Source organism: Boleophthalmus pectinirostris, unplaced genomic scaffold (assembly GCF_026225935.1).
Source record: "Boleophthalmus pectinirostris isolate CB_2022bp ecotype Guang Dong unplaced genomic scaffold, ASM2622593v1 HiC_scaffold_3, whole genome shotgun sequence".
In the NCBI taxonomy this organism is placed as follows: domain Eukaryota; kingdom Metazoa; phylum Chordata; class Actinopteri; order Gobiiformes; family Gobiidae; genus Boleophthalmus; species Boleophthalmus pectinirostris.
The window spans coordinates 35,788,911-35,802,495 of NW_026571299.1; the positions used below are offsets into that span (position 1 = coordinate 35,788,911).

General features: G+C 36.5%; 2 protein-coding genes and 1 non-coding gene across 3 annotated transcripts; all 3 read right to left on the minus strand.

Annotated features, from left to right (window-relative positions):
• Positions 1-423: 423 nt before the first annotated feature.
• On the minus strand, positions 424-495 carry trnap-agg (transfer RNA proline (anticodon AGG)). The gene has a single exon. It is a non-coding gene; the product is annotated as a tRNA-Pro (tRNA).
• Positions 496-1,120: 625 nt separating this feature from the next.
• LOC110154632 (guanylin-like) lies at positions 1,121-2,714 on the minus strand. Its single transcript, XM_055160856.1, has 3 exons — positions 2,599-2,714; positions 2,133-2,322; positions 1,121-1,266 (listed from the first exon to the last, which is right to left on the minus strand). Exons 1-3 carry the CDS (start codon positions 2,662-2,664, stop codon positions 1,196-1,198), a joined length of 327 nt encoding a protein of 108 aa, XP_055016831.1. The 5' UTR covers positions 2,665-2,714; the 3' UTR covers positions 1,121-1,195.
• A 3,235-nt stretch (positions 2,715-5,949) lies between these two features.
• LOC110154638 (guanylin-like) lies at positions 5,950-7,920 on the minus strand. The gene is made up of 3 exons (XM_020918649.2): positions 7,803-7,920; positions 7,052-7,244; positions 5,950-6,330 (listed from the first exon to the last, which is right to left on the minus strand). Exons 1-3 carry the CDS (start codon positions 7,875-7,877, stop codon positions 6,272-6,274), a joined length of 327 nt encoding a protein of 108 aa, XP_020774308.1. The 5' UTR covers positions 7,878-7,920; the 3' UTR covers positions 5,950-6,271.
• Between the last annotated feature and the right edge of the window lie 5,665 nt (positions 7,921-13,585).

The window sequence follows — 13,585 nt, forward strand, 5'->3', positions numbered from 1 at the left end:
TACAGCCAGTACACTGAGGACAGATTTACATGTACAGCACATGCCAGTGAACAATGCCTGCCTCTGAGGAGTGGGCCTATACTGTTGATAAATGGGGTTCACCAGAGTTCACATCATTCAGACATGTGTGTTGCTAAATACATAATAACATAGCTAGTCCTGTAATCTAAATAAACGGAGCCTATGCATGTGTGCATGCATATAGCATTGATTTACAGCAACATACCTCTTTTGCTGCTTGGGCAGAGAAATGGTTAGTGGACAGTTCCCTCTAGTGGAGAGAAGTGAAAAGACAACTAAAAATATAGCTAGAGGTCACATTTGCAGTTCCTGCTGGATATATCGAATACTTTGGCAGCATATGAGAGTGGTACAGTAATTCATGGTTACGCGTCATAAAACAGATAAAAGAAGTAAAAAATTGGGCTCGTCCGGGATTTGAACCCGGGACCTCTCGCACCCTAAGCGAGAATCATACCCCTAGACCAACGAGCCACGTGAGCTTAAAACCCGTCAATATTACAATACTGAGAAGGGTCTACGGTGGATCTACAGGTATATATTATAGGCGAATTGTGAACTTGATTACCTTCTGATTAATTAAAAAGCTATTCTTTTATTGTCTTACCTGCTTCCAAATAACATCGCTTGTTTTAGTTACCTCGAAACTACCAAAAATAAGGGCGGGAATGATAAACGATACAACTTATTAAATCGTATTTAATAAATACTACTGCCAGCAGATGTCCCCATCTGAACAAAGTTATTGAAGCTCTTGCCTTTTCCCCACGTCCAAGCAATCATCCGAAATCCACAGACACGTACGTGTGTTTACTCTCACTTTATATTTTCCCTCCTTTTAGAAGACTATTTCGGTAAATTCAATAGGCGTTTAATTTTAGTTTGGTTTGCGTTAGGTTTAGTCAAAAAAATATTTAGGCTCATCTTTAATGCACGCGTATTTATTATCAAAACATAATAAATTACAGTTAGTACAAAAGCAAGCAGAACAATGGTAACAGTGTTTAGTCAGTGCACACTTCATTCAAGACGAATGGAGGGACTGTAGTAGGTCTACAATCAGCAGCCTTAAAAGTACATTGTCTTGTGTTGCCAGGTGATGATTCCATGAATGTTTTTGTAGATGGTGCGCACCGAAGAAGGGAAGCTGCCGTTGGGAATGATGTTCTGTGCATCAGTTGAGGCAGCCAAAGCAGGAGGGATGTACACAGATCTCACAAGGATCCACAGGTGAGATAAGCATGACTGAGAAATGAAAGAAAACACTGTTAACATAAAAGGTCTATATACAAGCTGGAGTCCTATATCAGCACAAATGGGTGCAGCCTGTTCTGTCTAATGAGTTTAAAGGTCCCTTAGGATTGCATATGTTTAATGTTTATAGGTCTTATCATTTTAGGCCACATTAGGGTGCGACATTTGTGGTTCATCTTAAATAAGCTATCAAATACTAGTAGCCACTAGGACGAGCAGTAATTATAGACATTTGAACTTTGTGTACAATTAGAAAAATGTATTTATTTTGGTAGAAAAATGTATTTATTTTGGTACTTTTTCCAGTTATGTAAACAAAATTTTATAACTGATCTATGTTACTTCCGTTATCAATTAAAGATGATATACAAGCCTGGAACCTTGGATTAACTCAGACTAAATATATACCGCAATGTTCTTCTCCCAGATGTCAAGATGTTTTGAAGAGTTAATCCTTATCCTATCTTCCTCTATCTTCTTTGTCACACCACGTGTACAATATTCATGAATCATGCGGTAGCCCTTGTAAGTCTATTTAGAGAAAAGTGGAACCTTTCTATTTATATGTAAAGTATGTCATCAAGAGGTTTGGTGTCTCTACAGTGTTTTATATATACTTTGCTATTTTGGGCTGGGCAATATAGTGATAGAAAAGTAATCATGATCTTATTCCTGTGAAAATATATTTTTTCAGTGAAATTGACAAATTATGATTCACAAATATTTTCAAAAATTCACCCTTATGCTCAAGCAAAGACTTTCTTCCCCCACCCATAGTGTTGATTTTCTAGGAACCAGATTACAGTTTCACAATTTCATTATCACCCCAACCCTAATGTATGTTGTATGTTTCTTACCTAGATTGGAAAGTGTCGTGGCTGCTCCCCTCCCCTGGCAAACTGTCTTGAAAACCTGTGGCAGCAGAGGGTCCTTGCACACTGATACAATGCTGGTTTCTGCGACATGTGGGTTGACCTCAAAATCTTCCATGGCCATCAGACTTTTCAGAGCCTTCACGGCCTCCAGTGGGAAGCTCCTGTCTCCTACCTGCAAGGGCCAAGGTGAAATTATGTGAAATTCTTAAATTTGTCTAGACCAATGGTTTTCAAATGGTGGTACGGGTACTGTTGGGGGTTGGAGTTTTATTTTTCCTTTAGTCACATCTGTTTGGAACTTAAATTTAAAATGTGTAGATAGATGAACATTGTGCTGTAAGAATTCATAGTGCAAACATAAACTATTCAGGTCAAGTAGTTCCAGGCAAAATCCCTATAGAATCTTCTCAACAAATCAACAGAAACTATTAAAAAAAGCAATTCTTACCTGTACATACACTCCAAAGGTGCAGCTGCAGAGGCATAGTCCCAAAACAAACAGTAAGACTTTCATTTTTACTTGCTGATTTGAGTTCAAGTTCTTGCTGAGTTCTTATGTGGTTGACTTCTTCTGTATCTCTGCTTTGTTGCATGGCCCCTTTATAGGTCCTGGGACAGCCTTGACAGTGATTTATGGTTGAGTGGCAAATAGGATGAGGTGGAAAGATAAGATAAAACGTAGTGTATATTCATTTTGTTATTTACAACCTACTATTTAGTTTCACAGTCCTCACAATACCTCACTATTGACAATAGAGTTTTTGAGTAACACAAATAGTGCCTCGATGTCCTAGTCCTTCATAAATTACAGTGATGACTTCTCTTTCATATGTGAACGTCATGGAAAGACAGATAATGAAGAGTTCATACGTGCAAAGTAGGGGACTATAGATAATTTATTTAAACAGCTATGATGCACAGGGAGTTTTGAACGCATTAACAACTTTGGTTATCTGTCCTCACACTTTAAAATGTCATTCATTGGTGATATGTGGTCTTGATACTGCGCATCATACATGTAAAAAAATTATCACTTTGCTAACATTTGCCATGTAGAGCACAGTCAGTGACGTTAGCATACACTTAATTCCCCTTTCCATGAATAAAGTCAAATACATAATCTGACCTTTGACCCCACAAGGTTGCAGTCTAGAATACAGAAATCAAGCTTTTAAAATTTACACTCCAGCCTGCTCAGATCTTTCTAAGAAACAAAATCCCTTGGAGCACATCAAGAGGAAGATGTTTTTTAACCAGATGTGCTCACATAACTATACCGTAGGACTAATGATGCCTTTAATGACTACCCCTTGCTCACTTGTTGTTTAGCCTCTTTTCCAATGTATGCCCCTCTTAAAGTATATCATCCAGAATCCAGATAATCAACTTTTAATGATTAACACCTTACCTATTCAATCCTATGCTGATTGCTCTACATTACAGTCACTTTTTAGAATGAACAGTGAATCAATGTAATTCCACTTGGCCTGCCACACTTGTTCTCCGCGAAGCTGTCAATTATCGATGAGCTAAGAATAGATGACAATATTTGGATTCACTCTGTTGTAATGATTGTGTCAGGTGGAACTATGCACTTTCAAACAGTATGCCCAGTGGGCCATAAACCTAAAGAACAACAGTTTCATTTCTTAAAAATTGAGAATAGTGTGTTCACTGGTGTGCCTAATTGGTGTTACTCATGCTTCAGTGTGGTCCATCTCTTATTCAGCAGATCAGACCACCTGTCTTTGAGCACTCCAACGGACACAATCCAATTTGCTTCATATTAATCACATCATTATTTTAGGAACACACAATGTACAAGCCAGTACTAGAACTACCTTTAAAACTGAACTAAACTCCCCCGTGACCAGGCCATGTTATACTAGATACTATTTGTTGTATGCATGTAAAAAATAATTGACAGAATGCTTATACTAATCATTAAATTGCAGTGTTGTATCAGAATTGTACTGGATTTCAAGAGCTAAAAAAACTGAAAATCTGTATTTATAGAATAGATTACAATACATTTGCCCAACATTGAAACAAATCTGGACAACAAAAAAGGCCGTCAAGATGGAGAAGTTTTGAGGTGAGTATAAACGTAACTTCCAGATGGGTACTGTTCAGTTTTTCACATTGGGAAATTAAGAATTAACCTCTAAAGATGTCTGTCTAATCCCTGAGTCATCGAGATAATAACTTCCAGTAGCCAAAAGATATTCCTCTGTTTCAGAATGATTAAAAATCTGAACGGTTGCCACAGTGATTAACAATTTAAAACAATATTATATCTTTTGAATAGGCAAAAGTCTTCAAAATTTTGCATAACAGTTAGCTGAAGCCCATAGTCACAAATTGTCAAGCCTGAAGTATTTGGGCATATGTACCATGAGATCTTACATGTGGCCTGATTTAACTATATTGCCTACTATACTATCAGCTAGAATTTTCAATATAAAATAAAACTATTGCAATAGTACAATATCATCCCATTTCGCTTTTGTGCTGTCAAAACATATTTCATTCTACCTTGAACTGTTAAACATGCCACAGCTGTTCCTATTGCTACAGCTATGGGTGCCGCAGTGAGTCCCAAAGCAGATAGAAATGCAAGCTTAGATGAATAATGAGATCCCCTCAGCCCAAAACACTCTCCAAGTAGATTTCTGAGAAACCGAGACACGCTCCAAAATGGTGTTGATTTATTTCCACCTGCTCCTATTTGGTCAGGGTCACTGGCTCTTGCTTTCTGCTGTTTCTCTGTTGGTAATTTTCTGGCAATCTCCACAGTGTTCTATCAATAAAGAATGTGAGACCAAAACAAACATCGCAGGAGATCATTCACAAAAGCCACAGTTTGATGGTACTTGTGTCAAAGCAAAAGTGAAAGATGTATGTAACCTTCTTAATATTAGTACTGGAGTCAATTTGATTTGTTTATTTTTATTTTATCTTTATTTAACCAAGAGGTCCTATTGAGATTCATAATCTCTTTTTCAAGAAACACCTGACCAAGGTAGCAGCCAACACAGTCAATACAAAACAGTCAAATTAAAGTATCACATTAGAAAATGCATCTCTCGAGAAAACCATACACACGCCTCGATCACCACACTCGTTACAATTTTCTTGAACTTATCAAGTGACACCCGAGATTCGGATTTAAGGTCTTTCTGTAAATTATTCCAAGACCATGTTACTGCGTAGGAAAAGGCAGAATGTACTTCTGCTATAACTGATGTTACTGGTTCTGTATACCACTTGTAGAAGTAACATGGACCAAATAGAGATTGTTGCATTCGATATATATTTACAGTGTCAGTTACATGTTGGCGACTTGCTGTTGTGTTTTTGTGTGTTAGAATTCAGATTGATACTTTTCCAATTACTTTCTATTCCTTATCACTAGTGTTCAATCATTAATAATATCTGGTGAGTACATAGTTGCACAATAGTGAATGGCCATTAGCTCCAGCATCTTAATCTATTTATAGACAACATCCAGAACTTATCACTTGGCCTAGTACATGTGCAATAATATTTGATGACAACATGTCCAACAGGGCCCACATGTGCTCTACACTGTATTTTATTTTATTGGCATGTACCCCATTTATGACATCAACCTGTCCAAGGACTGAAGCTGGAAATTAGCAATTTTGCTCTAACCTGGCACCAACACATGACCTCTTTTGGTCACTCAGTGTTTTTAATATGCATTGTCCCTGATAAATGAGCAACTAAACTAAACTAAATTCCGTTCACTTCAAGAGGGTCAGGGAATAATACAGTATTGAAAAGAAGGCTCTTTATTTAAACAATGATATCAAGATACAAAAGAAGATAACATGTAAAGACTTTAAATAATGTCTTAGGAATTGGGCATCAAATAAATGTAACAAATAGTAGCATTTTTATACAGTACATAATTGTTGAAATAAAGTAACAGTGCAAGACATGCCAAATTATTGTATTTAAATTAGTTCTAACTTTCTTCATCTTTTGTTAATTGATACATACATAACACTAGAACAATGCATTGGACTTTTTGTGGTATTATATATAAGGTCATTAGAAAGGAGTTGAAAATGTTTTTGCTTCTTTTGTAGATTATTTTAGCAACCAGTGCAGGCAGCGAAGGCACAGATCTCACACACATCCAATGGAACCAGCGCTACAAGAGAGAGAGAATACATAGTTAGAGGCACAAGATACTATTACTATTACCATTACTATTGCTATTACTATTACTCAGACGATATGAATAAGTTTTAATGCCTTTGTCAGTGAACATTATTCCCAACTTGTTTGTGTGGTATTGTGCAACATATAACAATGAATGAAAGAACTATTAATATAAAAATAAATAAATTTAGCTATATATACACACAGTATAATACAATAATACTTGCCCTGCTACTATACAGTCAGTACAATCACAATTTTCTACAACTATTCCTAAAAGTCCTGTATTAGAAATTTTAAGTTTTTATGAACACCACTCTTTTACCTAAACTTAAAGTTGGCATAAAGTGTTAGTTAGCTCCTCCCTGCAGATGGAAGAGGAAATGTCCACCAGCATTCTGACCAGAACTGAAGAAGCAGCTTGGATGAGCTGCGAAACCAGTCGACAAACTGAATTTTGTCCTCGCCATAAAGTGTACTACTATATGTTAAAAGCTACCATAAAATGTGCTCTTCATCACTTCCTCTGTAAATCACTTCCTCTGCAAATAACCCCACCACTACCACTACCAATTTAAATAATATCTCTTGGTTCTCATTATAAGGTTTAATCTACCAGTATTTAAAACTTTCACCAGAACAGCTACTACCACCACCACTACTATTACTAACACATATACATTGACACTGTAAATCTGCATTGGTTTTACCCAGCCGGGCCAGTGATGCAGATGCCCCCCTCTGTCTGCACAGGGGCAGCAGCTCTTGGGGCAGCATGGGGTCGGCGCACAGGGACAGAGAGCTGGTCCTGAGGCGGGGGCTCTGCTTAGCGGCCAACATGTTCATATCTGTCAACTCCTGCAGCCTCCTCACAGCCTCCAGGGAGAAGGCCATTCCACCCTCCTGCAAAATAAATGTTGAAAGTAAAGGTTTAATAAACATTAAATAAACAAATGAAAAACAACTAAAACAAACTAATTTGGCAGTTGTAAATACTTGATAGTTATTTCCAAATCGCATTTTTTCTATTTCAGTTTTGCATCAGCTCGTCCCTTCACAACCCTTTCTAGTCTAATATGAGACTGTCTAACAGGATTATAAAAATGAATAAACAATAATAAACCAATATATAAATGCTTGCTGAGACCTGAGCTGGATACCTTTATGCCTCATGGGTACCTTTAGGCCTCTTGTGGAAATGTCTTAATTCTGTTTTGTTTTTTGTCACAGATGTGACAGTAATGCATTTAAAAAAAAAATTCTATTCACCACCACATACTTGTTCGTCTCTTATACCTTGCTTTATTTAGAAGCCAGCGTAGTCATAGTTACACGTGGAGGAGATAATAATTGGTCCATGCAAAAATTTAAATTACAATCTTCAAGCACTGACTGCTCATGTCTTGAGCCTAACTTGTAATTATTGTAAGTAAGCAAAATTATTTATAAGCAAGCATTTACCTCCACTTCTACAGCTTCAGAGGTCCAGCCAAGTGCCAGTACAAGGAAAGCAACAGCGACCAGAGTAGTCTTCATGGTGTTTGTAGTAATTCTTTCTTGTATTTCGGAGCTTGTGATCCAGGTGTCTGCTCTCCCTCTCCTCTATCATCCTTATAAAGCGTTTAGTCTGACACACCTGCCATCACATGACCAAGTGTGATTCAAGTAAGAGCAAAGTTTTTCTCATGGGTTAATGATTAGATTATGATTATTTACAGAGTGGTTAAAGTATTCATAAATCCTTCTTTATACAAATTTCCCTTCTTTTATGATAGTGCCTACCTGTCTAATATATTGATTTCACCACGATGTCAGACAGAAGTTAAAGAGTTACTATGAAGGAGCATAATGTGGGATGATCCATATCTCTTTTACTCTGAAGAGATCTATGTGCTCAGTGTGGCATTGTCACAGTACTAAAACTTGTTTTTGATCCTAAGGAAAGAGCTTGATACATAATACCAATATGAATACATAAAACCTCTATGAAACACACTTTTCAACACAAACTGTTGGCACTTTCATATATATTGACATCTGGTCTTAGACAAGTTTTGATATTGTTAAAGACATTCTAAAACTATATAGGAATGGTCAGCTGTCTTTTTTTCAGTATTGGTAGTAGTTTTAGCATGTTTTAGTATAATTTTTTATTAAATTTTTTTTACAATTGTATTGTGTGTTATAATAGCTATTGTTTGAAAATAATTTGTTTTGAATTACTTATATGTTGTCTCATAGAAGATACTTTCAATTTTGCACTTATTTATTATGATAATTATGATACTGTCTTAATTCGTCACAGGTCAGTTTTGTGATAGTTTTGTGACCTGGTTAAATGTAGTAGTGTTGTATCACCAAAAGCAAAACCGGTAATAATGTATCTGCAGAGAGGGAAACATTGAAAATAACAATAATCATATGAGAAATTTGACCAGAGATTGAGACAGTTGAGACCAAGTGAGAAACTAACATCAACAAAAAAACATTCATTTATTTTCAATGGACTTTCACTTGTTATTAATTCAACCTTTGCTACTACTCAGAAGGCAAGTTGAACAAATTAGCTTAGAGACATCATAAACCCACTACAAACTTCAAATTAGTCATGATGACAGACATAGACTTTGTCACATTATGAATAGACACCAGTATTTGTCTGACAGGCCCATTGTATTTGATTTCTATTATGCAAGCCCACATCCTGCCTGAACCTATAGGTCAGACATGTTAAAGGATTCATTATGATGGAAGCACGAACATAATAAAAAAAAGCCAATCCCAGACACAGCAGGGACAGTAGGAATAAGACGTATGACCTTTTCCCAATGACCCCACTGTCTAATGCTGAAGCAAAGTGGTCAACCAAAGCAAATCAAGTAATTTCCCTTATGAGTGGCACCAAGCATGTGACCAATGCAATAATGACCCAAATCTTACTAACGAGTTTCCTAATAAGCTCATTAGATACAATCTTTTACAGTGAGAAAATTGCAGGGATGTGAAAAGTGAAAAGCCATTTGTCGCAATGTCAGTGATTTTATTAACCATGTCTTATAGTCATATAACAAAGATTACTAGTTTAATTATCAGGTATCTCACTGAGTCACAGTTAGAGGGTAGATCCTGGTCGCACCTGTCATAGGCTGTTGTATTAGTCATTAAATTAGACTCATGCTAAAACTAGCATGACTACTTATAGTACTTCTGTAGTACTTATGTAATACTTGAATAATACCTATAGGGATGACAAGGTAGCTTCTCATAAATGATATGCAGTAGCTAATCTAATCTACCTACTATCCAGTAAACTGATTCTGTGTTCAGACAGATTTGAAAATTCGACTTTCGTTTCAAGGAAAAGTCCCATTGAATCGCACTGTTAGCAGCAAAACGTACTCCTTTGTCCCACCAAGAATCTTATAAGGTAAATTGGTGGATCCTGCACAGTTGAACAAACCTCTAGGCGATAATTAAGTATAGACAAATCGATAGTAATAGTAACAATGTTATCATTCAAAGTTTGCGGTAGTCATAACCTGTATGCCTCATAGGGCCTGGGCAGACAGGTGGGAGGGCTATAAAAGAAGACAAATCACTTTCTTAAGCAATAACTGCTGCATCATCTGTATAGATTTCCTTAATAATGTGACGTTTTGAAAGTAGGCCAAAAGCTCCAAGACTTCCAAGTCTGGTGTAGTGGGTGTGCGCAGCATGACGTGACCAGAAGCTCTTTTGTTTCCACATTATTATTGCATGTTGGGATTAATTGACATATCTAGATAAGATACTAATATTGCCCTCACTAACCTCACGTCATAAAGTTTATAGAAGAAAACTTATTGATTTCCAGTCAGGTCCATGTACCTTTGTAGTCAAAGATTATAAATAGTGTCTATGTCATGGGAAAGGGCGCTCACTCCGACAGCCAAGACTAATGACCACACATTAAGCTATAGGGGAGTAAATCATAAGCCTGAGAGGAGAACAGCCTGTGTGTTTGCCGAGCTGGCCATCTGTGGATTTGCATGGTACGTTTACATAAGTAGGAAACCTTTTGGGGGCTTTAAATAAATTAGGGCTACTCAATTTTGGAAAATAATTGTAATTTTTTTGACAAGCAATGAGATAAAGATTAGATTTGCAATTTAACGTTTAATATCAGGATTAAATTTTAAGCACATGCATGAACTTTTGAAACAAGACTGGAATATAAACTACCAAACTATATGAAAATCACATGTTTGTATGGATCTAAACTACAGGGGTTATCTGATTTTTATATATAATAATGCTGGATATTTTGTCATTTTTATAACATCCTTTGTGATTTGCTAATTGTGACCATTCAAATCGCAATGATACGATTGCAGTTAATGTTGCATCCCTACTTTAAATTGCAATTATAGCTCTTCAGTAATGAATTATGAATTGATGAGTGAATACTAGACACTGTAGTTATTAATAAATCCTCTCTTTTGTTAGATTTCCCTTTAATTTGAAAGATGCCAGTTACTTGAGCCCGTGATGGAGAGGTGAGTAATTCAAAGATATGAATCAGCTACGTCTCCTCCTACACAAGGGTATGTCTTCAAGTAATGTCAGATCCACACTGTTTTATCTACTAACATCAACTCATCAATATAATTTTATTAATCCCACAAGAGCACTCAATCTGCTTGTCTTCATGAAGATGCTATTACTTTGCCTGTAATGCTCCACAGTATGACTTTATAATTATTTATAATATCATCATTTTTTTTTTGGAAAACATAAAAATGTGATCAACTACGTGTCCCTTAGAATATCACAGTTTTATATATTTTTTCCCATCAAGTGTTAGCAGACTGTTACAGGAGTTATCATGCCTCAATGTCAAAATGTCACCTGGTGCTTATACATATCACTCCCAGTTGACATTTTTGGAGACAGTAAATGTCAGGCCCATTAAAGTGAAGTATATGAGCGGACATGTCATAATTAATCTTTGTGTTTCCTGTTTTTATCAGAGGTTCAGGGCTTGGACTATTCCACAGTCAGCAGCTGTAAAGCCAAGCAGTGTAAATCATGCCATGCAGTGAAATGTCAAAACACTTAAAAAGCCAATTTTATCCACTGAGTATTTAAATGTCAAATAACTCAAAATCACACTTCTTACATAGTTTACATAATATGTCTATTATTTTTCATTATGTTATCTTCCTGTAAATAAGTAGTATCATATCAGGTTATTTATGGTGTATACGATAACAGATGTGGCAAAACAAACTATAAATATACTGGTTAACATTTAATTAACACATCTTGCTTGCTACAGTCTTGCAATGAGAAAGCAATGTGCTGAACCTGAAATCTCTATGTAGGCTGACACATGCTTTTAAAATGAAAATTAATACAATGAATCCAGTATATTGCAGAGAGAATTTTGTGCTTTTGTGGCACTTATAACCTTAACTGAGGTCACTCTCTCTTGGAATCCTCTTCATGATTTCTATGTATTCTTAGTACCAAGAACTGAAACAAGCTCTTGTTCAATCTCCATTCTGAGTGATGTATTTGTTAAGCAGACAGTCTCAGAAGAAGTATGAACTCGTGTGGCAGTGAGTGATAGTTTAAACGTTTTTATACAAAGTTCACTACAAATACCACTACTAGCATTTGAACTACTACTACGAGCACTAATTTTGATTTTATTCCCAGCCTTCCTGAGCTGTAGTTCCCCCAGTTTAGTAACAGTTTTATTTATGTATTGATATTTGTACTAAGTTCCTCTATTTTCCCAGGATTGCGTCACATATCTCAGTATCAACATATAATCAGAGTGGACTAAGATTTCAACAGACATGTATTTTAATTACTACTACTAGAATACTGAAGTTGATGTGCCTAATCATGTTTTAGTGCATGCTAAGTTGTAAACTCACGTATACAGTGGCATGTTCACAATTTATTGCAGACTCTATCTTGATGCATTTGTGATTTATGATGCAAACGTAGGGATTAGGACGTGGGGAAGCACATGGATCAGTGCTTGTTTGCCTATATAAATTGTACTGAAATCGATTTACCAAGTCTCCTGTTATTCTAATCAGACTGCAAGGAGTGCTGACCTTTTATAATCTGAGATATTGGGCATTGCTGTTGAAATGTGTATAAACAATTTCATATTTAAAGGGATGGTATTTAGATTCGTAGTTCAAATTTCATGAGTTTGACCTATGTGTCCACAGTAGAGATGCGCGGATGGGCTATTTTTTCATCCGCAACCGCGACACAAAACTCATCATCCGCCCGCTTTTGCACCGAAGGTTTTCCAAACCGCACCCGCCGCCGTCCGCTGATTGATTTTAGATTTTAGAACAATCATACAGCAAACAAACTAAGGAGCCTCGATAAAAATGCAAACTCTATAGCTCATTCATTCCAAATTTCGCTCAGCGTGTATGTTTGCATTCTTAATTGTCCTTAACAACCACAGACTTACCAGGTTTTCTTGCACAGCTAATTGACAACGTTTTCCGACTAGGTTATTTTTGCACCATCTTGCCTTCGTGTTGAATGTTGTTACATTCTGAACATTCTGCCATTACCCGATGTTATTTCAAAGTCATAGCCTCACTCCATCGGTCTGTCTTTAAGTTTTAAATCCCCCGAGTGGCAGTCTACGCTATAATGTCTGCGTTTTTTAAAATATAACTGATATCGAAACAAAATAGACAGATCATCTCATCCAGATGAACCTTTATTAAAATCAGGCAATGCCCTCTTTATATTCCAATTGAAATAGGCAAGAAAAAATATGCGTAACTAAATAAATCTGGCCCTATAGACACTTATGTGTTGGCAAACAGCTGAAATAAATTAGACATAATTAAACAAACTGCATATAATATGTGCCTCGTAAACCTTAGGCATCAATAACCCGACACAACCTGAACCTTCAGAACATAAAAACGAGGTCAAATGGGCTAATTAAGGATATGACGTACACTTCATACTACAAGCATAAACAATGAGACTCGTCTTTTCAGATGTAGGTAACAATGCTAACAATAACTTCTTTTTTTTTTTTTTTTTTTTTTTTTGTAGTTAAACCGCCACCCGCCCGAATTTAATAAAAATATAATTTTTCGTCACGTCATCCGCCCGACCCGCGGATTAACCGCGGATACCGCGGTTGTAACCGCAATCCGCGCATCTCTAGTCCACAGGTATGAGGTAAACCCAGGTAACAGTTGCGATTG

Excerpts from the sequence above, each read along its gene's own strand:
- LOC110154632 (XM_055160856.1), bottom strand. The coding sequence starts at position 2,664 with ATGAAAGTCTTACTGTTTGTTTTGGGACTATGCCTCTGCAGCTGCACC. Across the intron at positions 2,323-2,598 it reads CCTTTGGAGTGTATGTACAG|GTAGGAGACAGGAGCTTCCC; the intron begins GTAAGAATTGCT and ends TGGCCCTTGCAG. Across the intron at positions 1,267-2,132 it reads CACGACACTTTCCAATCTAG|TCATGCTTATCTCACCTGTG; the intron begins GTAAGAAACATA and ends TTCATTTCTCAG.
- LOC110154638 (XM_020918649.2), bottom strand. The coding sequence starts at position 7,877 with ATGAAGACTACTCTGGTCGCTGTTGCTTTCCTTGTACTGGCACTTGGC. Across the intron at positions 7,245-7,802 it reads CTGAAGCTGTAGAAGTGGAG|GAGGGTGGAATGGCCTTCTC; the intron begins GTAAATGCTTGC and ends TTTATTTTGCAG. Across the intron at positions 6,331-7,051 it reads TGCATCACTGGCCCGGCTGG|CGCTGGTTCCATTGGATGTG; the intron begins GTAAAACCAATG and ends TCTCTCTTGTAG.